A 27,873-nucleotide genomic window follows, 5' to 3' on the forward strand; every position below is an offset into this window, starting at 1 on the left:
GGGAGAGCGCTCACTTATGTCATGATGTTTTAATTGAAGGGATTAGTCTCTGCTCTAAAATCAGCTGTCACCATTTCCTCGACGAACACTCGCAACAAGAGCGGGAATGATACTTATGAAACTATCTCTGATGTGTAACCAGCTTTGCTTAACATACAGCAGATGTTTGTTCAAACCACGGCTCTGTTGTTGGTTAATTTGAGGCATCATAACACGTCTTTGTCTTAAAAGTGATGCTTTGATTTAAACCAAGGCCCCCTGGGTAAAGACATATGAAGGGCTTTTAAAGTATTTCTGGGCTGGAGCAGGAAAACGTGACAACGAATAGTGCCACAGTTGTCTTTTCTGTCTCCCTGCGATGCATCACTCTTGAGGCTTTTTCTGATAATGACTTTTTAGCATCTTTTTGCATCAAGTCAGCACTTTGGGTACCAATACAGACACCTTTGCACACAGCTTAAAGGTCCCATATTCTCCTTTCTCCTTTTCTGCAGTATAATATGGATCATTGATGTCTTCATGAAATGGTAGTTACATGTTTTGGTCCAAAAAGCCAATAAATCAAGCACAGCAGCATTGTTTCCAGGCTCTCATAGCCCCTCTGTTCAGAACGGTCCGATTTAGTGGGCGCGGCCATCATATGTAAATGAGCCACCGCTGATACCATCCCGCTCTTCTGCGTCACTGAGAGCGGCGCCATGTAACCATGACTACCGAGCTCCGAATGCACAATGTTTAGAAAACAACAAAGCTCGTTTACCGTAACATTACAGGCTAAAACAACAGGCTAACCGCAGCTACAGTTAGTATCCTGAAGCTAACACAGAGACAGGAGAGACACTGAGGAAAAGCTCTTACGTCTGCTCCACAGCACACAGCCTTTAAAATACTCACATTTCCAGGGTCCGAGGTTTGTTAGCAGATGGTTGGTAATGCGCCTGGATTCAGGACCAGTCTATTCGCTAGCCCTCTGTTGTACTGTCCAAAGTTGAAAAAGCAGTCGGCCGTGACACACATGCACAGTTGTACTGAGTGTAGCTGGCACATTTACTTGATAAATGAACTCTAGCCACTTAGTCTTGTCTTCTTCCGAGGTGGAAAGCTGTGCATGGAGCTATGTGGCTGTTTACAGCCAAAAACAAAGCAGTGATGGCTCTTCAACTCCAGCATTCCCCTCCCCACTGCTGGAGAGATTTCTCTCCAGTAGCGGGGAGGTGAGTGGGCAGGGAGGAGGTTGGGAGGTATCTGCTCCAGCGGACCAATCAGGTCAGAGTCAGACTTGCTCCTGATTGGTCAAAAAAGGGAATCGCTGACATCGGCAAATTCCCAAAATCCAAACAGCTCGTTTCAGGTCAGGATTTTACATTTACAAGAACTACTAAGTGCAGGTTTTGTCATTAAATATCACATTTTGTGGGCTGGGAGGAAAGCCAAAGACCCACAAATTTCACTAAAAGACTTAATAAAAGTGATTTTTGCATAATATAGGACCTTTAATGAGCAACACCTTGAACATGTAATTATCAGTTCTCACCAGAGCCATCGATCTGATGGCTAAGCTACAGCTTAATTTGTTTGGAAAATACAGTTTAAAGTCCTCAAGTTTCCTGTGCACAAACAAAGACAGAATGTAGTGGGATCAGTAACACAAGCACACTAGCCTTTATGCAAAGTACAATATGTAGTACTCACAACGGCATTAACCACCATGGCATGGAGTCAGAGCAGACGGATAAACCAAGCTTTAGGTTTGACTCAGATCTGAGGTTTTTCTACAGATTAACACCAGAGTCACCTGAACAGGCTGCTAGAAAAGAGCTGTAGTTCAGGCCCAAAGCTGAAGTCACAAAAATGTCTAAAAGTTCAGCTCAGACCGAATGGAAAAGTGAAGATTTTTTTATATCTATAGACAAGAGATGCCTCCTTTGGCATGTGGTCATATGGATAATGTCTGACAGTGAGTAAAGCACTATTAACTTGATTTCTTCTATGTTTATTATCATTATTTGGCCAATACTAGGGGTGTCAAACTTGTGGTTTTGGTCCTAATGTGCTTAAGTTTTAAGCTAGTTGAGATTTTCAGTTTAACTTCTACTGTCTGAAACATACTCAGTGGTTATTTCGAAATTATTTTTTGAGCAAATGTTAAATGACTGCTCTCAAATAGAGCTTTTATACCTCCAATTTTATGTAGAATGGCAATGAACCAGTAAACAGCTCCATTACAGAGATATAGAAGCTTTACATCAAGTATGGTGTCCCAAAATCACCTCAAAATATGAGCCACAGTTAGTGTCTTCATGGTTGTTTGAGTTCAATCAGAATGTATCTAAATGCAAACTGAAAAATGTATCTTTCTGCTTGGTCTGAGCATCAATCCATCAATGATTACCAAAGACAGGATTATGGGTTTCATTATCCTTTAGCTTCATGTCTTTTAGTGAGGTTGTACATCTTCAGTGCTCCCATGTGTTCCGATAATAACTCACTATTTTTCTCTCTGTGTACCAAAACAACCCCACACAACATGACTGCATGGCTCAGTGGTTTTCTTTCTACCACAGTTGATTAATCCTGTGACTGGATCCATTCCTGTAGTTTATTCATTCTTCTCTGGAAACACTGATAAGTCTTTTACAGTCCCACTAAGGGCCAAATGGCTGGGCTCACGTCGAGGTGTCACGGAGCCGAGCCAATGTTTGCTTGTACTGGAGTTGCCATAAGTTTCCTAATGTTTCATCCTCCCAGTCTGCGCCAATTCACTTGTGTTTTATCAGAAATATTGATGAGAGAATCAAAACAAATGCCGTTTTGATAGAAAACACATCGCTGGAAGAGCAGGAGGGTATTTTTCTAATCCAGGGCTTCCCCCTCTTGCTCTCTGTGTCTGTTTTGGCGTCTCACAGCTGTTGGCTTTTTTCCTCGAGCAAAGTTCCATTAAATCATTTAATGCTGAAATATTAACCAAGGACATGTGCTGCTCAGAGTATGGAGCAGGACAAAGAGAAATCCAGGCAGCCTTGTGACAGTGAGGGGTGGAAGTTAACGAAGATTTAGTTGATTTTCTTTATGCTTTAAAAACTCAATGAACCATTAAAATTGCAGTGTGCTGTAATTAATTGCATTTAGCTGAACAGACAGAGTAGAAGTGGACTCACATATATTTCTCTCTGTTACCACTGCTCACCATGTATCATCCAAGCCTGCGCTGGTGTGGTTATTTATCGTTCCAACAGCGGCCAACTGTCAGTCATAAGTCAGGCTCCTGGCCGAACAACACTCGACTTCATATCCCAATGTTTATTAGCAAAACGGCTTATTGTTAGCGTGCACATTTTTTGGCCACATGGAAGAGCCACATGTTCAAAGCGAGTGACTGACTGATAAATAAGCAAAATCAATTCTTTGTTTGCACATGTAGAGTTGATTAGTTTCCTGTCTGATTATTATCTGACATACTCCATTCACAAGCTAATGTAGCAAGGTTCAAACCTGTGATTTATTTTGAAGTGTTTGTTTGAGGATGACAACTAAAGTGCAACAACTGGCACTGACATACGGGGTGCTAAAAAGGTTATACAGTTTATAAAAAAGAGTGCTACATGTTCAACAATTTGGATTTTGATGTTACTGTCTTTTATTTAATGTAAAACCCTTTAGTCCACCTTAATATGACTCCAGTTTTCTATTTTTAAGGTATGTTTTATGTTTCAGATTGTCCATTCTGTTTATGCTGAAGATGTTTGGTTAAGTAAATGGCTAAATATCGTCCTCCTCTCTTGTCAGCACCAGAGCTATTAGTCTGTTAATCAAATGATTAATATTTCTGTCACTGTAAGCCTGAAATGATGTTTAAATGTTGTTAAAGTGCAGCCGACTACCACTGAAGGGGGCTGTAGCTTCGGTTTAAGGCCACACTATAATGCTCAACTACCTGGATGGAAACAATCACAGATCACAAATGATATAAAGCATGGCATGGTATGACAGGATTGTAATCTACACATGAAAGATAAAGTTATTTAGGCTGGTTAAACTATTGAAGAAGAGAAGAGAAATGATGGATGGGGGTGCTAGCTCTGCTAACTCTAGCTATACTCTGGTGAACCAATATGCCATTATTTACCTGACTGATCTGTGTTGGATAAATTTTGCTCAATTCTGTTTTCTAAGAGTTTTCTTACTTTGGAGCTAGTTGGACCTTAGATTTCAGTGACTGGGAAACTAGTTGTTTTGGATCATCCCTTGTTGATTATCGTAGTATTTTCCAAAGAGGCCTTCTCTGTGCAATCTCAGCCCTCCAGGCCAAGTCATGGCTGCTTTGACTAGCAATAAACAAGCTGTCTTGGCTTCGCGTTTACCCTGACCCACCCTCTGCTGCCTGCTCTTTCTGGTGCCTGTCCCACAGCTCTGCTGATTAGGACTGTTTTCTGTAGAAGTCAGCCCTGGCAGGGAATGTGAGGTTTCTTGTAAAGTGATGTCAATGTGATGAAATATAATCTCTGAGTGCCAGCATGATTTCATACCCTTTTCTAGTCTGCTCAACAAAAGCTGGAGGCTGGAGTTTTAATAAACTATGTTAACAGGTTTTATTTTACAGGACGAGTGTTTACATTTCAGGAGCTCCTTCTGAACCAAGACCACATATAAAACCTTCAATCAGTGATATTTATTAACTCTGTTAATGTCTGGATGCTTTATAAAACTTGTGTCCAGTGCCTCTCTTTGTATTGAGCTCCTTTACAACTCAGCAGGTTTTGAAAGACCAGAAACAGGTTTTCTTGAACTACATGAACCCTGTGTGCCTGTTAAGTGTCCATTAGCAGGACTCTAAAAGTGGGGTAACAAGGCTTGTAAAAAGAAGTACATTTATGCAACTTTATGATATTTACCTAACAAGTTTGCAATGCTTTTTACAATAACACTAAAACTGAAGTCAAGAAAGTCAAAAAGTTTTAGGAATATAAAATTTATTTTTTCAGGTTTCCTTCTGTAAGGCATGAATTGTATCTCCTGGATGCATTTGAATGAATAGCACATCATTAAAAGCCAGGAGCCTCTGTTATTCCAACAAAGTAGATCTCTAAAAAACTGAAGACTAGTTTTCCTTTCCTTACAAACCACCTTTGTCCTCTCCTTCCTCCCTAGTGAGACGTCAGAACATGAAAGTCCGCATCAACGCCACCGGAGACACCATCATCATGAAGTTCCTACGACCTAACTCTGACACCAAGCTCGAGGGCTACATCCTGGGCTACGGCAGCAGCATGTTCTCCAAACAGTTCATCCAGCTGCCTGAGAACGGACAGCCATATGAGACGGAGTTTGGTAAGGCTGTTGACATGAGAAGAGATGTTAAACATCTGCTATAACTCTCATAATGCACATGTGAGATGGATTTCAACCGTTTTAGTCACGGCTTAAAGGAAAGATGTATAAGCTCTCGGGATCTATAAATTCTGTTTGGTCTTCCCAAGCAGCAACCCCCAGGGCTGGAAGTGGAGCCAGTATTCAGATACTTAAGTTTTAGTCCACATTCATGACAGCTGTTTAAAAGGAGACCATTTGGGTTTTTTTGTGCACCGCTTTTAAAAGCTTTTATGGCTTGGGCTTATGGATTATTAAATGACTGGTCCATGTGATTCCAAGTGTCTTGAGGCACTCCGATCATGGCTCATGTCAAGACCAGCCAATTGTAGCCACTGGATTCTTTGCTGCTGGCAGGTGGTGAACATTGCTGAACTTTACCTTCTTGGTTTCAACCATCTAATCCAAATATGGACGACTACGGTGCCAAAATAAACAAGAAGAAAATGAATAAAAATCAAAAGCTGGCTTTTAATAGGATGCTAAACAAGAGGTGTTGCCCTTATACCCTGTCTGTTTCCTCTTTGATTCCAGATGCTGAGCCCAAGTATCTTATAGCTGTTCAGCCCATCCCTGTCAACGATGTGAAAAAGCAATGCAAAGGTTGGGCATTACATGAAAAAATGAAAATAAGGCATGAAACAAGCGAATAAGGTTCAAAGTTAAGTCAACACATTGATTTGTTTTCAGGTAAAGTGCAGCTGGAGAAGCCTCTGCACTTAGTGATTGGTTCAGTTACGCCCACCTCAGTCCTCCTGTCCTGGGGCACCCTACTGAAAACGCCTTATGAGAGCAACGTCATGAATGACTGTCTCGAGGATGGGTGAGTTTCTGTACCACTACACTGCTGCACTGAGATCTCATTTTCAGCCTCATTTCATGAGCGCTGGTTGTATTGTAGTTGTGCTGAGCGTAAAACAGATGGTAGAAGAGCACAGTGTTTGCACGTACTCTGGTCTAACTACCTTACCAGTAAATGCTTCCCCGAAGTCTCTCAGGTTACAGAGCAGAGAATCCAGAAAGGCCAAACAGGTGTTATGAGAAACGTCCACCCACACAACATCTGCAGCAGAATTTCCCTTCAGCAGAGAAGTCTGAAAAGTCATTTTGGATATTTTAGACGAGAAATCTGATCCTTATGCTCTGCAACAAACGTAGTTCTGTTTTTATCTAGAGTCAGCATCAGAAGGTTGATGCAGAAATAAAAAGTGCATAGAAGCGGGCGGACACTCTTGCAAATACTGACACAGGAGACACTAGCACTGACTTTCAGAATAGAGCTAACTTTTCTGTTTTCCTGTCTTTGAATCAGACACTACACAGTGCGCTATCGTGAAAGGAACAGGAAGTGGAATTACCAAACCTGCCCTACCAGTGACACCGTCATTGACCACCTGAAGCCCAACACCGTCTATGAATTTGGTGTTCAACCCAGCTCCAAGGATGGCACCGGAGTGTGGAGCAAACCAGTCGTCCACAACATAAGCTCAGGGGGCATAGAGGGTATGTGTGATGGTTTCCATCTCACTTTAGTCTTTTTACCTTAACTAAGATTTAGCTCCTGCTGTGAGTGTTGAAAGAAATCATGGAGACCTTTTCCTACAGATGTAAAATCATGTTTATAAGACTCACCTTTAAAACCGTTTTAGTAATCTAGAAAGAGGCATTGCATTGTGTTATTAAATTCTACCAAAAAGCAGGTGACCACAGCAAGGTGGATAAAAATGTGCCAGACAAGGCTCCCAGTGCTGGAATGCTGGATGATTCTTCTAAATTTGAGTGACACAAGGATGTGGACTGTATGAGTCTCTACAAACTGGTCACATGCAGTGGATTTGTGTGTAATGCACAGTCAGCTAGCCGGAAGGTGAAAAGATATGATACTAGAAAGAGCAACACAGCTGCATAGAAACTGCACATTACTGAATACAAAGTGCCCTTTTTTACCCCCAAAATAAACATTGTCCTTCATTAAGGTATTTCTTATGTTACAGATTTTACAGTACAGATTTGCCTGATCCAAACCCTGGAAGCTTGAGCCTCTGAACTTTTCATATATGTAATGGAGTTTGTTATTCCACACTGATTAATTTCTGTTTTTCACCTTGTGTCACGTTTACAGAAAAGGTGGTCAGGAAAATCTTTAAACCCGTCTCCTCTGGGGTATGTACTGGACACACTTTGAAATTCCTATCAAAGCATACACAGCTCATTATAACTGTTATACTGGTTTTTCCCTTGAAGGGTCTATATTTGACACCAGTTGAAATGCTAAATGAGATGACTGTCATAAATGAGTAAGACTGGAAGTACAGGTACACCCTCACCCCTTTAAATAAATACTTTAGGGAACAGGGTGTGTGTGTTTGGAAGAGGCAGTAAGCTTTGGAGGCCATCTTGTGTACTTTGTGAGCTTATGCTTTTCCTAGGCTTGTTTGCCTCATTAATTTTCCATCCAACTGCAGAATGGAAACAGCACCAGAGCAGCCAGGACCAGCTGAGCCAAGAGATCAGTCTGTAGCTAACTTAGCTCTAACTTTTGGAGTGGAACAAAGTTGGGGGACAAAAAAGGAGATGAGAAGAATGGCTACAGAGGCAAAAATGATGATGAGTTTAGAGGAGCAAGGTGGCACTGATTTACCGACAGTGCAGGGGTCACGTTTTACGCATTTCCAGCTCTGTTCTCGTAAAACATCACAGCTGCTGAGAATCTGCCACAGCACAAGGATTTGTTGAATAACAAGCTTCTCACCAGGGATTTGAACAATTAGACATGGAGCTTTATGAAACGAAGAGAGCAGCAGAGAGATGGGGTTGAGTTTAATTCAAACTTACTGTCAAGGCCCATCACAAACACTTCTTTTTGATTGTTTTTTTTCTTTCTCTGGTCCTCAGAAACCTGCAGGTCCACTCTCCTTCCCCTATGGTCCTCGTCATGGTAAGAGACTTGCTGCACTTGGTCAAACCCATTGAACTTTTTTAATACAGTAGAGGAATTTTTATAACATACTCTGATTTATGCTGCACTGAAATGTCTGTTGGAGCTTTACTCAGTGACCCCCGCTTTAAGACTCAAAACTGGAAGATTTTCAACTGGAACTCTGATTTATTCTTTTGCAGACAGGACGCAATAATAACAGCTCATTGTTTTAATCTTTGATGGTTTATTGCAGGAGCTGAGCAGTTCAACAGTCTCCAAACTTAATATCATAATCTGAACTTTTTTTATATTGACAATATCTCAAATTACATGAATGTGAAACTTTGAATGCCAGTTTTTAGAGCTCAACTCACCTCCAGCTTTCGACCCCCTCAGTTACCGCTCTGGTTTTAGGATCCTTATGTAATTGATAAAGGAACAGCATATCCCAGAATCTCTTCTCTTTTTTTGCAGTTCTTTTAAAATGTCTTATTTCTGACGTTGACTCAAATCTTTCCTCTGATGTTCTTGTCAGATCCCCATCACAGGACCCAGGGCAGACTGCCCCTCCCCAGGAACATATCCCCAAATACGACTCTTGGTAATTCATTTTCTGACCTAAAACTGGGAGTCCATTCAATCTGACTTATCCGTTACTATCCTGATAGTCTTAGCTCCATATTACTGTGGATAAGGCAGTTTTTAAGCTTCGTCTCCCACAACTGCTAATGTGAACTGTATTTCTCAGCTCCAACCACAACTACTACACAGGCCTCTCGGTCAACCACTGGACCTTCTCTACCTGTGGTCACCAAACAGCCAATTGGTAAAGAAACAGGTGTGATAAGATGCTTCATGGCTCTCAGTGTGGCTGAATGCAGTCATAATTTGCAGCTAAGATGCTGTTGCTACTTCAGAGCTGCATGAGCGAGAGCGGCATGCTCTGAGTCATTACAGAAAACAGAGCCTTCATGAGAAAACCTTTGGTGTCAGCTGATTGTAATGACAGTCAGGTAGGTGGCCTAAGCTGCATGGCATTCCAGCAAAGACACAAATCTAGGAGGGATTCGATATGGACACTGTCTTCCTGTGTCATTTATGAGCCATTTATTACGCCTCAATGGGGAAACAGTCTATAACACTGTCTGTAAACATACTGTAACGTTTATTGAAATGTTTACAGTATGGTTTATCATCTCCATTTCAGCTTAGAGCCAAGCTGAGGCTTTTGCTTTGATTGCAAGCAAAGGTGTAAAGTCTGCATGACAAAACAGCATGAACCATAAACATGTTTCTCTCCAGCAGGAACCAACTGACCTCTGTTGAGCATTTACAATTCATTTGATTTGCAGGTAGCCCTAAGTCCTAAAAGTCTACCCTTCTTTTTCACTCTCTGTTGCTGGCTTTGATTTCCCTTTCTCTCTTCTTCTCTTTCATGAAGGAAAACTTTCAATCATATTAAGGAACCAGTTTAGCACGGTACATCAAACTGCCACAGTAAGGATCAGTCAGGGGCACAGCCAATGGATTTCAATGGCCTTTACTCACAGGCATCCAAGACCTGGTATCTGTGTCTGTCTGTAGTAACACGGCTGTTACTGTGAAAATAGCTCCATATAGTCTGTCTGCCTTTGAAATTGGAGATAAGCGCCAGGTAGAAGTGATTGTGTAACATTTGCTTTGGTCCAAGTTTAGCTCTGTGAGATCTGGAGCCAAAAGCTGCTGGCACTTCATTTGATCTCAATTTCAGCTGTTCCCTGGCTGCCTTTACGTCTTATTTTCATCATTTTCTAGACGATGAAGGATTAATTTTGTTTAATTTCTTGTGAAAAATATTCTTTCCTCCTCAAAAAGTCAAACTACAATTATTTTCAGGGCACAGGTTGAAGCTTCAACTGCCATATTTTCTCTCTCCCACACAACCCAGGAGGAGGAGGCCAACCCAGATCTATCCTACCACCCTCCCTGGACATCCCGTTAGTTCCCATACTGCCTTCTCCTTTACATGTTACCCCCACCAGGAGGCCTGTCCCAGTCCCCCATAGAAATGTGGAAAAGCATGGGTATCCCCCAAATCAACAACAAGCACTACCCCGGTCCCAACAGAATCCAGAACCTCCACCAAACCCCCAAAGTCAGCCAGAGTATCCACATTCACCACAGTCAAAGCCCAGAACTCCAAAACCTCATCAAAAAGAGTTGGTCAAGGTTCAGCCTCAGCCAACATCCCAGGCAATACCCCATTCCTATCTACACATACAACCTAAACCAGGGCCCCAGTCTGGACGTCCAACTAAACCTGAGCCACCAACCAAGAGGGTATCAGACACCCAACCCAGAGCACAAGTCCAACCAAAGTCCAAACCAACATCAGAGATGCAACCTCAAGAACATTCAACACCCAAGCCCGTTTCCCGGATCCAACCTAAACGAAAACCAGATTCAGAGCCCATACCTAAGGCCAAACCCCAACAAGAATCAGAGCTTACACCCAAGATCAAACCCCAACAAGAATCTCAGCCAATACCTACAACCAAAACCCATCCAAAATCTGAGCCCATACACAAGACCAAACCCCAACAAGAATCAGAGCTTACACCCAAGATCAAACCCCAACAAGAATCTGAGCCCATACCCAAGACCAAACCCCAACCAGAATCTGAGCCCAAACTCAATATCAAACCCCAACCAGAATCTGAGCCCAAAACCAAACCTCAACCCAAAGCAACATCCCAACCAACTTCTAAAATCCAACCACGCCCACAACCCAAACCAGCACCCAAACCCATACTCCAGACTGAACTTAAGCCCAAGCCAACATCCCAATCCATTTCACAGATCTTACCACAAACACAACCAACAACCCAGCTTTGGTCCCAGACCCAACCAGAACCACGAGAAGGACCAGCTTACCATCCTATACTGCAGAAAAAAACAAAACCCCTTCCAACACCACAAACCAATCTCCAGACACTTTCTCAGACAAAACCAGGTCTCCAACCAAAGCCCCAAACCACAACCCAGCTCCCAGCTGAACCCAAACTTCAACCAACACAACAGCTCAACATTCAGGCCCATCCTCAAACACAATCACATCCTAAGACCCAGACACAGCCTAAGGTTCAAACAACTCAGCCCACAATTATGGCACACCCCCGAAGAACTGAACCAATACCTCAAACTAGACCTAAAGCCCCCAAAAAGGTTAACACCAAACCTCAGCCTCAACCAGTATCAAAATCAACAACTAAGACACAAATCCAAACAGAGCCACAACCAAAGAATGACTCACTGTCTCGACCAAAAACTAACCCAAAGACTAAACTAACAAACCGACAGAGGCCTAAGATCCCATTGACACCAAAACCAAAGATTAATACCTCACATCCCAAACCCAAAAAAGATACCGAGATCAAGGGCCAACCCAAGCCTCAACCACAAACCCCACTCAAAAAGCCTCAAACAAAAGCCCAACAACCCCAGACCAAGAATCAGCAGAAGCCCCAACCCTCATATCCATTAAAAACCCAAACCCAGCCTGCTCCTCATTTTCAACCTATGCTTCAACCACAACGTCCAACAAAAGCCCAGTCTGAGTCCAAACCTGATCCTCTACCAAAGCCACACCCTGCATCTAGACCCCTACAACAGCCTCAGCCTGGGCATCATTCTGAGTCTGAGTCCAGGAGCTACTCTGATACCACCGAGGTCACCCCAAGGAAAGCTGTTACAACGGGTAAAGACCCATCAGCAACCCACATGTCAAGTATCAAGACCTTGTTGAGAATATATTTTAAAAGGGGCATTAGACAGATGTGTTGGTTGTTCCCTGTTTGGTATTCTCAAGAAAACCTAACAGGTTGATCCTTAAGTTAGACAACATCTCTATCAAATATATGCCCCCTTTAAAAGTCTAAAGTATAATCATACACATACATTTATACCTGATCATCACAACAAATAGATAAATAGTGAGTTTTCTTTCAAACAGCTTCTAGTCCACCAGAAGAGGGCAAGCCTCTACCAAGACCTGCCCTGGCCACAGAGGAGTCTGGTAGTTACACTCCGGGTAAACACCATGACAAGTTTGTCCCATCACCATCTCTGTTTCTGTAACCTCACATGAAACCCAGTGTTTCCAGTCGTCCCGCAAACCATCAGACGATTCACTGCTTCCCCATCACCATCTCCATCTCACCACCCCACACAACCCACCTCATTGTTACCCTCTCCTCCACGTGTGCCTCCATTTTCAGCCCAGCACACTCACACCGCAGAGCACCTGCTGTCTCTCTGTCATCTCATTCATCGTCCTAATCTTTTTCATCCTTTTGTGTTTTGTCATTTATTCCACTCAGGTAAAGCTGTCATGCCTCGAAAAATCGACCACCCCTTAACTCCTCAACTGCCTTTCTTCTGATCTAGGTTCTGGTGCCATGAAATCATCCGTTGCTGAAGTTCCTAAATCTCCTGTTAGCTCATCAGTTTCTCAAGCAGGAGGGAACAACTCTGTGCCTCGCAGCCGGGCTCCTCTGAATTCCAATCGCAAAATGTCTCGACCACTTTCTCCATCCAAGACACTCACCTCTTCTCAAAGCTCCAGCTCAACTGGTGGTAAAAGATTACTCATTCCCCTTTCTCTAAGTCTCTCTTCTCAGGTAGCTACCCTCTTTCATGTGTTCCTGCTGCAGCTGTGCAAACACTGAAGAAGACAAACAGTCTTCATTTCAATGCATACAGTAGATGTTTGGACACTTCATAATTTCACTGAGTCTTACTTAATCTTTTGCTTCTCAGCATCCATATGTTCTCCACGTTCTGCCACATGTGCTCGGTGTGTATTTCACAGTTTTACCACAAGCAGCAGTGGTGTCTCTGGGGTCGGGATCGTTAACATGATTTACAGGCCCTCTTGCTGGCCGTGTGGGAAGTCTGGCCGCAGCATCGGCCAGAACACACCACATTTTACACCATCTATGCCAAGCCAAGCACTGTGCAGACAGAATGGCCACCACAGCCTGCCTCTCTCTTTCTTTCTTGCTCTGTATCTCCATCTCACGTAGTACAGACTCTCCAAAGAGCATCAAAAGTGCAGAGAATTGAAAGGGCAAATAATATAATTTGTGAACTAAAACTGTAGAAATTTCTTTTGTAATGTCCAGAACGTCCATTGAACAAAGACAAACAAATTCAAACATCTGTAGCCCAATTGACAGTAACAAAAGACAAGAAGGCAAAGAAAGAAAGACAAGGAGTTCTCCTTTCTGGCTGTCTTCAAGTGTTGGTCAGATGGTGCAGAACATTTCATAACAGACCTTTTTCTCCCCCCAGCACTCGGAGGAGCACATCATAGAGGAAATGCTCTTTCTAAACCTCCGTCGTGGCCAAGAGAGAAACCTGGTAATGACAAACCGAGCCTTTCAGTGTTCCTCACTCACTAACCAAAGAGGCACTGTTTGTCCCGTCCCACGTGGCCCCACTCGTCTCTCCATCTGCTGCAGTCCTGTAACGCTTTGTGATTGTTTAGTTGTCGGTGTAATGTTTTGTGTCTGGTCTGTGTTGTGGAATGCATCGCAGCAACTTCTACCTGACTGAGACTGAAGCTGTACATAATTGTAAATCTGGCTGATAGCTGTCTTTTCCATGTTGTGTAGTCTACTGCACATATGGAGCCGTAATCAGGAGCTGCTCTGAATTAGTTTGAGAACTCTTTTAGCCTCTTGGATAAGCTAAATATGTCCTCCCCGATTATTTGGTTGGTCACATTTTTTCCATACCGTCAAGCAGGCTCAGTTAATTAGAGTGATTAAAGCCATCTTTAATAGTTATGCAAACCACGTCTGGACCACATGTATTAATGTTGATGCTCTGCTTGCTCTTTGTTGCTTGGAGTTGTAAAGAGAGGGTTGTGCTTCAGTCCCATGTCACAGCTGGTGTGTGTTATTTCTGGAAACTTGGACAGTTTCAGAGGTCTTCAAGGAGTCACAAGGCTCTCTGGAAGCAACTCTAAGGCAAAGAATAGCTGTTTTTGTCTGCCGCTCTGAACGTGCATCCAAGCACAAAGCTGTTAATGATTGTTTGTGCCTCAGGTACTTTACCGTCATGCCTTCCTGCATCAAAATATTGCATCTCATACTGCATAATACACCACATTTTTATGCCTTTAGTGTTAGTCCACCAGGTTTAAGGCTCCTTGTAATGGTCTTTGGTTCATTTTAGGCTCTTAAGAGTTTTTAACCAATTTTGAAGTAGCATCACTCTCAAAGCTGGCACACATTACAGGATTCTTCAGATCTTCACAGATCTTCACAGATTTAGAGCACACACCCTCGATGATAACTAAAGACAGATTACACAAGATCTCTCCTCTTCTGCACTACAGAGCACACTACACACTGGCCAATTCTTGAGTATCAGGCTCTTCACGCTCACCCCGCACAGTAAAGCGAGACTTCAGTGTAAACAAACATGGCGGACAAACAGGAAGAAGCTTTATGGTTGTTTACAGTTATTTTACTTTAAAAAAAAAACAAAGAAAAACCTCAAAAAAGAAAAACAGTTACGGAAAAACTCATGGAGACACTGGGAATGTGGGCTGTTTGCATTTAAGTGCAAGTTGGAGGCAACAAGTAACAAGTACTATAGATGGCTTGGAGAGCAGGGCTTCCTTCCTTTCTTTCTTCCTCTTTCGTTGGTCAGCTCGAGTCATCTCGCATCTTGAACGGCTTTGTTACGGTACACATGACATTACACATTGTGTGTGCTCGGCTTTTCTCAAAAAGATGGACACTACAGGAATTGTAGTTGCAAAAATCAAACAAGTTTATTATTAACGATCTCTCGATCTCAGGCCTTCTGAGTGGATCGGACCAGACAAAACCACTCTTAACACATTCCACACCACAGGAAATCAGACACAATGTTCTTTGCAAACTTCAAACAATCTGGCCATTGCTGGCTTTGATAAAACAGGAGAGGTCGGGACAAAAATCAGTCGATTATCCCAAAGAGCAGGGGTACGACAAAGAGCCACATCACACACGTGGTCTCACAAATACACCTCCTCTCACACGTAAACAAAATGATATAAAATGAAAATTAATACATTTCCAATTTCAAAACTAGATTTATTGTGTTTGTGTGTTTAAATTCATACTTTGAGCTGTGTCAAAGACAAAATTCTGTTTTGACTGCAGAAGACACAAAGTTCCATCTTTATCTGTCTCTCTATCTATCTATTTATCTATCTAGATAGAAAGCTATGAGCACATGACGATTGAGAGGGACACATGTAGAGAAGAGAAACTGAAACTGAAGTATCAATCTGATCACCCAAGTATTTGTCAATACTGATCCTTACGTTGCATCAATATATCAATATATTAATATTTTAGACTGATTGGCACACCTCTACTCATAACAGGATATATATATATATATATATATATGTATGTATGTATGTATGAATTATTATTAATTAATTATTATTAATACTCATTCATTTATATGTATATATTTATGAATGGATCAAAGAGCCACCCACCAAAAGGCAAAGAGCCACATGCGGCTCGTGAGCTGCAGGTTGGCCACTCCTGCCGTAGTGTGTACCTGTCATTTTATCTTCCAGAATAATCCATGCAAGTACTGAGCACTTATCCGGCAGCGGCAATGTGTAGGAGTCTGCTGGTCAAGTTTGGCGGAGAGGCACAAGATTGCAAGCACAAGGAGTTTGTTTCGATGATGGTTTTCTTTAACACGTTTTGCACTCATATTGATACTGGGGCAAGATCAGCAAATTATTGTTTTGCACAGAGAAATTCCAAAACCAAAGCTTTGCCCGGTCAAAGAGCATTCAGCAGGACACCAGGGATGTGGTGAGTAAAAGATCAAGTTTTGTTGTTGATTCATTTCAACATTCTGATGTAACTACATCACCTCATCCCTCAGCATCCAACAAAAAGTTGTCTTGAATTTCAGAAAAGTTGAACACTGAGTGATAGTGCTCATGGGAAATGCAGTAGTCGTTGTGAAACCAAAAGCCAGCACTGCATAAAAGCTTCTTATTGTGCCTTTAGTGACAAAGTTTACCCCTGAAATCTGAGCATGCGTTGCAAAACAAGAACCTCAGTGAGGTTAGCCTTTGTTTTGTGTTTCAGTGGGGATATTTTCCCCGAAAGAAAAGTAAATCTTTCTCTTTCTTTTGCATCTGTTTTCACGTTTTCATCCCCAAGAGGACGTTTTCGATAGAAACCAGCGCTCACATCCCTGCTGCTGTTTTACATCACAGATGAGCGTCTGGAGCCTTTCGCACTTCAGAGACCCGACCTGGTGTTTGAAGGGTTTATAGCACGACAGTAAACCAAAAACACCCGTAGCTGAAAGAAAGGAACCCCAGAGCAGTTCATATCAAAAACACATCATGGAGACGTAGCTGACGTGTATACTGCTGACATCAGATTTTATCACAGAACAACACAACAGCTGCACATTAAGCATGAGGTAACCCTGCAGGCTGTCAGCTCACACACCCCAGGCTGTGCTGTTTGTGTGTGTCACAGCACACATTCTTCATATAGTGTGACTTAATATGAGAGCACGTGTTTGCCATTAGCTGTCACTCAAACCACGTGTGAGTCCAGAAGGCGTTTTCGGAGTTCATCAGCGACTTGTTGGTAGATTGTTTTACTTTGTCTTAAAAGCCTGCACTCCTCTCTCCTGGGAGCTGATGCCAGACGTCCCTGATTTATGCTGACCGGCGAGAGGAATCAAAGCCAAGAGAAATGTTTCTGGTGTGTTTTGGCCCTAACAAATTAACAATCTCAGAATCTTGTCAACGAAAGGAGATTTGATGGATCTCTGCGATAAGAAATGACAGATGGTGAAAGGAGTGGATGCTCTAGAAGTGAATCACGACAGTTAAACGGATGATCTCAAAGCAATGTGAAATGTGCAACGGAAACTGCCCGTGTCAAGCTTCCCCAACAGTATCACAACAAAGATTTGGTGTGTTGCCTCCCAACAAAGTGAAACGAAACGCTCAAGTTAAGAAATCATTTTCACAGCATGAGCTGAATCCATCATCACTCCTCCAGTTCGCTAAATCCACTTAACTCCTCGAGTTTATTAAAGAGGTCCACACTGAAACTGATCAGGTTTCTTCTGATGATTTGACTTGTTCTTCATTTTATCTGTAAGGAAAGAATTCTGTGAAACATTTGGTGTTTGGACTCAGAGCTGCGTTGTTGGTTTTAAATCTGCTTTCTTCCTGTTTGAGATTCAAAAAGGATTCCTGAATTCCAGAGTTGTTGTTGTATGGGGAATTCTGGACGAGTGGTTAAAAACCACTTTATGGTTTCTGGGGAAGAAAACACCGACATGTTTTTCATTACTCATAGATGCGGTGGTGCTCTGTGGCAGCACTTCACAAAAAACTTAATCTGCTTGGCTTTTATGTGCTTATTGTTGTTTGTTTTGAGTCTTTGTTTGTATTTTTCCTTTTTTCAGCACACAGCGTAACTGCAGTCCTCTCCCTGCTTCATGTCTCCTGATCTCTGAGTCTATGAACCTGACATTCCTTCATTATTATTGCATTATTGAATAACCAGAAACATTTGTTTTCAGTTTTGATCCCCTCTTCCCTGCAGACCACCTGCTCTGTTTTAATGTGGTTTTTCATCTACTAATAACTCTCTCTTCCCACAATCTCCTGCAGTGTTGCTCCCCTCTACTCCCGTCAACAAGAGACCCAATCTGGTGGGGAAACCCAGTGATCATGGTGAGAAACAGTGAGCAGCGATGGCTGTGCTGACCACTGAGCACAGCTGCACTTTATCCTCTAAGAAGGCTGCACATGCTTCTCTTTTCCCTCGTCCTTTCTCCTGAAACTTAATGCACTTTACGGGAATAGATGCACTCCAACAAAAATCTTAGTTTGGAGTTTTGCTGAAGGTTAGATGAGAAGATTAGCTTCACGCCGGCTCTGTCCCGAGGAAACCAGAGCTGCCAAACAAAAGTGAAGATCTGAGGAATTCACTGTCAGGCCAAGAAACAGCTCTGCTGTCCTCTCACTGTTTTCTTGTTCTGATGAAATAAACCAGAGGTGTTCTGATAGTGTTTTGGTGCCGGTAGGAAGGTTTGGTTACCTTGTGATAGAGCCATGCTAATCGTCTCCCTGTTTGTCGAGTCACCTGGCATAGCTTGTGGAAGCTGCTAGGTCACTTTCTGTTTTCTTTATCTAGTAGTTGTTGATATTCCATCCTTTTCATACAGAGAGAACAGTAGCACATACCTGTCTTATTTGTAGCTTGGCACAAAGAAGTTAAAGTCATTTAGTTTGGTTTGGTTGGTTGAGGATGTCCCAGACTTTGAGCATCAGCTTAAAAACTGAGAAAACTCACTGTTTTCATCTCTGAAGCCACACCGTTTTGCCTACTGTGTATCTGGAAAATGTTTTACACTGTTATGGTGCGCTCGCTTGCTGTATGTTAAGAAGAGAAGGAACAAAAACAAATGCTTGAGGGTTCTATGACACACACTAATGCAAGTGTTGTGAAATGCCTTCCAAAGTCAGAAACTGTTTACAATTGCATTTTTTCTTTTCTTGTTTTTTTTTTTTTACTTTTTGTTTTCATTGAAAGTCAACATAAAAAAAAAAAAAACATTTTATCAAAGACAGATGTTTGTTTCTCCTTTAGACCACAAATAAGGTTCTTACAATTGTAATTAAAAAAGTAGAAAAGGTGAAAAAAATAGATGTGTGTACAGAGAACTAGGGATGGGAATTGATAAGATTTTATCAATGCCAATGCTGTAAACAATCCTGCTAATCCATTCAATTCTTTAACTATTCCCATATCCATTCCAGCAAATTTTGCATGTGGGCAAATGGTCTGATTAACATTCATCCCAGTCTAAATAACTGCTTCTGCAAGTTGCTGGTGTTTCCACTCACTTAAGGTTGTGCAGTAGGTGTAATTAAAATTTAGCCACAATTCTGATGCTTCTGAACCCTGTCAGTTGAATAGAATTGATAAGGGAATTGATTCGCAAAAATACTAATGATATCGATTCTTTGATGGAACTGTTAACGATTCTCAACTGGAATTGGTTTTCGAATCCAATCCCTGCAGAGAACCAGGGGTGCTACAACCTAGGAGCAACTAATCTCTTAGGTCTAGACTTGTTAGAATTATATTTTGTTAACAGAGACCAAACATCAAGACAAGATAAGAAGTCTTATCTAATCTCATCCCCCATGAGTACAGCACTGAGCAGCATTTGGCAGGTTTGGCAACCCCAAAATGTATAGTAGTGGATTGTCTCACATTTTCTCCAGCACAGCAGACTGTGTCTCTACCCCTGAAGTGTGTAAGTGGCTTATATTATAAATACTGCATATTTCATCTTTCATCTATCTATTAAATCTTTGGCCTATTTTGTGTTTGTTTTGTCTGTCGACAGGCTGAGGAGTTTGGGAACCTGTAGATCAGTGAGTGCCTTTAAACAGACCTGAGTGATACACCAAAGAGGGTGCTGGATAGTTATTTCATGCTGTGGGATGCTACAGCCAGCAATGAGATAAAATTTGCACAATAAGTGTGTTTTTTTGACATGTTCTCAAAAGTGCCAGTGATTGATAACTCTGACTACACATGGATTATTTACAATGTTGGACGCTTGTTTTCATTTTCTTCTCTGTGATGAAATCGTCCATCTGGTAGCTCACAGTTGTTGTGTTGCCTGAATGAAGCTCACTCAGCCTTTTGCAAGAAGTCCTGTTTGTTTATTTGTTAATTAGTCCCATTTGAAGCTTTTCAACTTGGCTCTACACATGTTCTCACATCTTCCAGTCTGTGCTGCAGTCAAACCAGAACTGCAGCTCAAGAAGCGCTTCCTTCAGCTATCTTTTCAACTTACAACTGTAAAATTACTTTCAAATTATTAATCCTGAACTCATTAACAAGTCTGCTTTACAGCTCAGCCCTGGTCCTTCCAGCCTTCTATCTCTTTGTTCACTCTGTCACCTGTTTCTAACATTCTCCTTCCTCTTCATCGCAAAAATAATGAACTTATGCACAAACACTGGCTTCAGGAACATGTGTTAATTCAAGATCCTGATCATCTGGGCACCTTAGTCCCAGAACAAGTATTCAGGCAGATTTTTTCCTCTTTATAGACCAAAAGAGATTACTCAAAAAGCAAATTCTGATCCTTCAGCAGCGAGGAAAAGGCCACTGAGTTGCTCCGTGAGGATGGCCAGAGCAGATGGATCACAACTGTGTATGACTGTGAGTCAGATGATGAGGGTGAGGAGCTGATCTCTCATTCTCCTCCTCCTCTGCTCTGTCCTTAGATAAACCCATGGACCTCAAACAAGGGGAGAAGGAGTCCATCTTGAAGCCATTCGCTGTGGTCACAGCCAAACCGAAGCAAGAGCGCAGACAACAGACAACCACCTCCGCCCCGGCACTAAACAGTACAAGCACACAGCAACTTTAATGCATCTTTAGAGGAAACTTAGTGTGCATCATCCGGAACATTCAAACTCTATGATTTAAAGAGACGGCACCTGACTAATGCATGCACACACTAATGATCTGTAGATATCAGTGACGCAGCTTGCAGGTGTGTCTCGTTGTCAGAGGAATGAAGGAAATATGAAATATGAAGAGGCAGACAAAGAGCCGAGTCAAAGCCAGAGCAGGTGCTGGGTGCTGGCTGGCTGTTGACCTCGGCCAGAGCTGTAAAAAATGAGGACAGGGAGAGCTTCCAGAGACTGTTGGCGCATAAACCGAAACCCATCTACTCACTTCTGCTTCCTTTTCAGACAGCCGCTTTGACATCAATGAGAATTCTTCCATATTCAGGCCTCTGCCTGCGTCTGAAGTAGACATCATGGGCAAGAAGCGCTATGTAGGTAAGGTGTCACAGCTCAGGTGCAGAACTACCCACAAGTGCTAAACCCAGGAAACCCAAAGTGATGTAAAATAACTGCTGTCTTTTCATTTCCAGCTCCTCATGTGATCTACAAGACGGATAAGAAACCAGACGAGCCGTGCTCCATCACTTCCTCTCTTGCTTACTTCCCTGATGAAGAGGGAGGTGATCAGAACGTGACCGGTCCTCCTCGTGTCCCCCCCTCCAACCTCACCGTGGTGACCGTGGAGGGCTGCCCGTCTTTTGTCATCCTGGACTGGCAGAAATCTGACAATGAGACCAGAGGTACAGTAAACATGAACCTAAAGCTGATAGTAGTCAAATCTTCAATTTCAAGCCTTTGAGTCCAACTTTTGCTCCTTCACCAGAGTATGAAGTTGTATCAACGACTAAAGGTCCAAACGGGGAAGAGGTGTCCATACTGACGACCAATCAGACGCACACAGCTGTGGAGAACCTAAAACCAGAGAGCAGGTGTGTGTCACAAAAAAATAATACACTAACACTTCTTTCCTCCTCCTCTTTTCCAACCTGTCAGTTCCTCTTTTAATGTTTAGTTTGGGACCAATTAAGTCACTGAGATTGTACAGATTAAAAAACACTCAAAGGTCCCTGTTGAAGGGTTGGTATTTCTAGGAGTAGTCAGAGGTAGAAACGTCTGGGCCTAAAAAGTGAAGCCAACGCCAGATGCCAGGAAAACAGCACTTCCTTAAATGGCTCATTCAGCCTCACTCCAATCACAAGCAATTCTTCAGACACAGTCAGAGAGTACGAGGTAAATAAACAGGCTACAGCATGGGAAAGAATAAGTTGGGATATATATATTTTTTTATATATCAACCTCATTTCGAAAGAAAGCCACTTTTGAGACCTAGCGTCAGTTAACACCAATGAGGAGTGGTCTGACATTGAGGTTATGGGCGCTGCCACCTCATAAAACAACGATATGCCCTCATCCTGTTGAGTGAAACAACCTCTGTTAACTTTTATGAAACCATTCACTGGATCATCAGGCAGTGACACTGGCAGTAAAAGACACCAATGCTCCAAAAAGATGCAGAGAAGAAGAGACATTTTAAACAAAAAAAAGGCCCTTCTGTATTTGGCTCTGCAAATGTTTTGTGAGGAAGCAATCTGTGTGTTTTAGATCTAAAAGAGTCACACACGTGTTAGACACTCTGCTTTGTTTCAGTGAAACTCTGCAGGGCGTCTCTCAGACATGCTGTCTTCCTACTACATCGGCGAGCCTCGCTGTAGGTCTCATCAGGGCCGGGAGTATAAAATGCCATCACATCCTGTTTCAGTCCTGAGTCACGTTTGGTTTTCATTTATCCTGAACAGAAAAAGCGACACAAAAAGCTGATGAAACCTGGGCGGAGCGGGTCACTGAGTTTTTAATTAGATCCCAGCATCTGGAGTCTCAGAATCCACCAGAACCCTCCTCTGGGCTCGGTTTTCTGGCCCAAATATCAGCCAAACTGTTGCCAGGACATCTGAATGCAGCACGTGGAATAACCATCAGCTCTCTGAGTGTGTGCGAGTGTGTGTGACCAACTCTCTGCTGTCAAAGGCATGAAAATATAATATGTCCCAGTTCTGGGTTTTTCAGGAATTTAGATTGAATCTGTCTTGTTTTTCATTTCAGTTATGAATTCACGGTAACACCGAAGAATGAGCTGGGGCCGGGACCCTCCAGTGATCCTGTGTCCTTTAACACAGAGTCAGGTACGAGTCAAAGCAGGTTTCTTGATGTGTTCACCGACAAAGAAACACCAATTAGTCGTGTTTTGATGCCACTGTGAACCAGCCCGCTCTGAGACTCAGAGGGTGGCCTGTTGAGCAGTTATTAGTCTAATGGCTCCAACATGGCACTGTGGTCTGACTGATTAAGACTCTGGGGACTTTTTAGCCCCCCAGATGTCCTCCGAGGATTACCTCAAACATATCATCCCCTTTCTGATCAGAGCTAACGTTGAATCAGTAATAAAGGAGATAAAGTTCAGCCTTCAGTCGATCAGATGTTGTTTCATTAAACTCAAAATGACAACACTTAGAGAAAAGTGCTTTGCTTATTTGGCCTCCTGCCCCAGTGCAATCAAAGCGCAGCCTGTTGGGACTAAACATGGTAAAAACTTTGCCAAATGGGCTTCGGGACAAGCCTGGGTTTGTCTTGCAGAATAATTCAAGATGTCTTGACTGTGTGTTAATTTTACGATGTTTGATGACGTTATTTTCTCTCGTGTTTGCAGCCGATCCTCGAGTGAGCGAGAATGTTTCAGGTAAATTTTGTTTTTCATCCTTGGGGTCCCAATGTTCTGACTTTTTAAATTTCACTTGGAGTTTAGTTTGCAGGCGTATCATTGTGTTTACGAATTCTTTGCTTGCAATGGTTTTCTTGTAGGAAAAGATGCCATCTGGACTCAGTTCCCGTTTAAATCTGATTCCTACTCCGAATGCAACGGGAAGCAGTATGTGAAGAGGACGTGGTATCGTAAATTTGTTGGTATCCAGCTCTGCAATTCTCTGAGATACAAGATCTACCTGAGCGACTCTCTTAACGGTAAATATAGCGGAAACAGCAGCTTAGTATGAGTCAAAGGACACAAGTGCTAAATGATACACAAACCTGCAGATACAAACAGACATTTGAGGGGAAATGGCAAAGACCAGGAGGGCAGTTCAGCTCATGTTTTTGCCATCACAGAGAACAATTTATCATATTTCAACCAACTAAGAGGCCGCTTAGTGTGTATTGGCACCAAAGAGTGCACTGTAGCATGGGTATTGGCTCTTAAGTGGGCACTTAAGCAGGTGTTTGGCTCCAAAGAGAGCACTTTAGGGTGCATTTTTGCTCGCGTGTGGGCACTAGAGATGCACTGATCCGATCCTGAAATCGGGTATCTACCTGATCCAGCCCCTAAAAGCTGGAGCGGGTATCAGCGGGAAAGGATCAGTCCAAACTTGACACCAAGGCTAAACTATGATTTAGTATACAGGGTATAAAAATTTACAATTAAATGGTCATTTCTGTAATTGCGAAGCACTACTTAAACCAAATTGCTGTTTAACATTTAAACACTTATAGTTTAAATAAATATCAACTTCAGTAGTTCCATACGTACATATTTTTTGTCTTTTATACATAGAGTCCCCTGTCTTTTCCCACAGTAGGGCATGCAGGCTATGATTTAACAATGGCATCGGGTTGGGATCATTATCGGTCAATACCCAAAACCCAGGTATCAGTATTGGTATCGGGATGAAAAGTTGGATCGGTGCATCACTAATGGGCATCTTAGCACACACTTTTGCCACCCAAGGAGGCAGTTTGTCATATTTTAACCAGAGAAGGGGCAGTTTAGTGTGTTTCGTCCAAAGAGGGCTTTTTAGCATGTGTTTTGGCTTCCAGGGGGCACTTAGGTGCTTGTTTTTCAATATTTCGGCCATGAAGTTAAGCTGCTCTGCTCCCCTCTGTGTACACCACTGGGTACAACCAGGATGCCCAAATACTTAGTACATAAATCACAATCTAGTTTAGATCCAGTCCAATTTAAATTGCTAAAACAGAAATAAAGCTGACTTTTTTCAGAAATTAAAAAGAGAGGTCAGTGTCCTGAAAATTTGCCATTCAGTCTCATAATTTGATATCAATGCTGCCAACAAATAAGTATCTAACATAAAACCTGTTTCCTCTGATGCTCTGCAGGAAAATTCTACAATATAGGAGACCAAACAGGGCACGGTGAGGACCACTGTCAGTTTGTGGACTCTTTCCTGGATGGACGGACAGGCACCCAGATGCTTGCCGACCAGCTCCCCAGCAGGCCAGGTAATTTTTTTAACCTTTGAATTAAATCACCATCCTGTCTGATTGTTTAAAATCTAATTTCAAATCTTCGTCTTTGCCGCAGGGTTTTACAGAGCACTGAGACAGGAGCCCGTGCACTTCGGAGAGATCGGAGGAAAGTCACATGTTACTTATGTTGGCTGGTACGAGTGCGGTACACCCATACCTGGGAAGTGGTAAGACCCACAGAGCTGAGGAGGGATTACTTTCTGCAGGAGGAGAAGACAAAGAGGAGGAAGAGGGAGAAGACAAAAAAGCCTCACCAGGCTTAAAGGGAGGATGTGCTTTCTTTAACACCACCACGGACACTGTAAAAGAGTTTGTCTGTTTGAACTCAGCCCTCTCTCCAGGTTTGACCAGGTCCAAGACAATTAGGTCTCACAAAACTCTTAATTTCTGTATTTATCAAAAAATTGTCACGGTGGACAAAAGAACGCAGACTTTGAGAGAAGCAAAATGCTGAAAATATCACAGAGAAGTTGTTGGGAAGCTGGCTCCCAAAGTGTAATAACTTGTATGATGTTATTTATCAAAGGGATTGTTACTGATCTGTCTCTGTGTGCTTTAGTAATGCATGTCAGTGAACACACATTTTACACACATTTGTATACAGAAATCATACTTCCATTGTACATTTTGGCGATGTAAAATAAAGGTCTACACAGACATGCAGAAATGACCTTCTGCTGGCCCTAAGGGATTATTAGCAGTTGCAGTTTGCACAGTATTAAACTCTTGTTCATATATGTATATGATGTGAAATAGAATTTGTATACCAGGGGTTATATAGTTTGATGTATTTCAGGTAAAAGATTAAACAGTTCAAGCCAATTTTGTGATTTATTGGAAGCCAAAGCTTGAATTTACAGTTCATGTGGTGTGACTTGAAAAGAAAGGTTGGTGTATTTTTAAATGCTGACGCAGTCTTGGCCGACAATTTGTGAAATTACATGCAAATGACTTCATTTGTGTTTGTATTCAACTTCAAATTGTGTATAAAGCTGCAGATTAGTGAGATTTTTCTTCACTTCTGTCATGACTGCGATTGATTTCAAAGCACCATGTTGTTTCCAGAAATAAATCCTGTTTTTATATTTACTGATGTTCACTTTTATTGGAGTTGAAAGCATTGTTTCATAAGGGAATAGGTTTTTCAAGAGACCTTTTTGCAGATTTGCCATCTAACCAATTCATTGCTAAGACAACTGATACACTTAAATATTTGGAATATAAAAAGCTGTCAAGAAGTTTAAAAAAAAAAAGTGATATGTCAAATCAAACTTAGGATAACACAAGGACAGAGAAGCAAGCTGCAATCTACCTGGATAAAAGTGAAACAAGGATACCTTAAGCATCACTTCTGTGCAGCCCTAAGCAAAACCATGCGTTGTGCAAAATATTGATGTGTCTCAAACAAAAGCAACACAAAAGTATTTCCATCTGCAAAACATCTGAGAAATGCATGAAACATGATAGCAGAAGGTTGCTGTAGCCCAAGCAGCGCAGCACATGTCAAAAGCAGCTTACCTATGGCTGATGCTGTCACCTGTCAGTCTGCTGTTACAGCCCTCTGCTTTGTTTTCATCATCCTTCATATAATTTCCTTCAGCTGGATTAAAAGGTGAACACAACTGCTCCAAAAACTTAAGAAAAATATTAACACCCCCCCGCCCCAACTGACTCCAAAGGTTGTGTTTGCGCGGAGGACCCGCGTCCACGTGGCCCGCGTTAACCGCAAAGGCCGAAGTGAATCGAGACGGTCTGGTCTGCGGAGCATTTCCTGTTTGTCACTCTCGACGTCACGCAGCAACGCCCTCACCTGTCAGGCTAACGTTACTTTTCAAACACACGTAAAACAAAACCTTTCGTTAAAAACAGCACCATTTTTTCTTCGAACTATTACTATTTTTAATATCTTACTTTATTGTTCATATTTTCTTCATTGAAAAGAAGTATAATCTAATCTGCAATAATAATATGATGCAAGCTGTTATACTTTCAACTGCTTTTTAGAGTACTAAATTAATTGAATGCATTGTTTAAATTCCCTGTCAATTTATGAAAAAAAAAACATATTTTTTTTCTTCAGAGAATTTACATTTATTGACATAAGATGTGTCCATAATGAGAAGATTTATGAGGAAAAACTGTTTTTTTTTCTCAGTTTATTATTTAAAAGCAGCCCATACACATTTTCCCACAGTAAAACAAACTCTTCTTTTAGAAATAAAATCGCATAGGGCCACTTGTTCAGTTGACAGTCAGTTCAGACAAGCTCTCACAGAGAGATGAGCCATTCAGACCAACACTGCATTTTGCACCAGGCTGTGAATGTGTTTGTTTATGCTGGAATTTTTAGCTTTTTGAATGTGTGTGAGTGTGTGTGTGGTTCCTGATGTTTCTGCAGCTATCCCCAAGTGAACACTAAAGAAACTGCATTTTTTTTACACCCAGTTCCTGTCCGTGCAGATCAACCTCATCACACTGATTTATATCCAAACGTTTATTATTGTTGATGAATTCAGGAGCTGAAAAGTCATGATTGGCATCCCTAGTGACTGATTCAGCTCCTGCAGACATCTTTACAGGAGGAATTGCAAAGAGGAAATTTCCCAAACCTTAACAGGAGAGTCATTGAATTTTCCATAAACATGAACGTCCTCTTCAATTGACACAAGAATCTGTTTTGCTGGTGTTTGTGCCTGAAGTCTCTTTTCAGTAATTTAATTTGGTTTGCAAAGGGGCCATTATGTCAATTCCAGATTGCTTCTGCGCATGTCCTGGCTCCAAAATGGATAATCAG

General features: G+C 42.0%; 1 protein-coding gene across 7 annotated transcripts in view; it reads left to right on the top strand.

Annotated features, from left to right (window-relative positions):
- Positions 1-25,996, top strand: part of LOC141808867 (target of Nesh-SH3-like) — a 30,858-nt gene extending 4,862 nt beyond the window's left edge. Inside the window, exons 2-20 of one of the 7 annotated variants that reach the window (XM_074695617.1) lie at positions 5,149-5,328; positions 5,902-5,970; positions 6,058-6,190; positions 6,680-6,870; positions 7,490-7,530; positions 8,263-8,305; positions 8,823-8,888; positions 12,713-12,901; positions 13,619-13,687; positions 18,000-18,062; positions 20,640-20,762; positions 21,114-21,203; positions 21,299-21,508; positions 21,592-21,697; positions 22,869-22,948; positions 23,473-23,502; positions 23,625-23,783; positions 24,930-25,052; positions 25,135-25,996. In XM_074695617.1, the coding sequence (XP_074551718.1) occupies positions 5,149-5,328; positions 5,902-5,970; positions 6,058-6,190; positions 6,680-6,870; positions 7,490-7,530; positions 8,263-8,305; positions 8,823-8,888; positions 12,713-12,901; positions 13,619-13,687; positions 18,000-18,062; positions 20,640-20,762; positions 21,114-21,203; positions 21,299-21,508; positions 21,592-21,697; positions 22,869-22,948; positions 23,473-23,502; positions 23,625-23,783; positions 24,930-25,052; positions 25,135-25,250 (2,081 nt within the window). In that variant the 3' untranslated portion in view covers positions 25,251-25,996. The remainder of the gene's footprint in view (positions 1-5,148; positions 5,329-5,901; positions 5,971-6,057; positions 6,191-6,679; positions 6,871-7,489; positions 7,531-8,262; positions 8,306-8,822; positions 8,889-12,712; positions 12,902-13,618; positions 13,688-17,999; positions 18,063-20,639; positions 20,763-21,113; positions 21,204-21,298; positions 21,509-21,591; positions 21,698-22,868; positions 22,949-23,472; positions 23,503-23,624; positions 23,784-24,929; positions 25,053-25,134) is intronic. The other 6 variants (XM_074695618.1, XM_074695619.1, XM_074695621.1 and 3 more) reach the window with 6 other exon arrangements.
- Positions 25,997-27,873: the final 1,877 nt, after the last annotated feature.

The sequence above is a fragment of the Halichoeres trimaculatus genome, unplaced genomic scaffold (genome assembly GCF_033239565.1).
Source record: "Halichoeres trimaculatus isolate MK-OKI-2021-1 unplaced genomic scaffold, fHalTri1.1 fHalTri1_scaffold_19, whole genome shotgun sequence".
Taxonomy (NCBI): domain Eukaryota; kingdom Metazoa; phylum Chordata; class Actinopteri; order Labriformes; family Labridae; genus Halichoeres; species Halichoeres trimaculatus.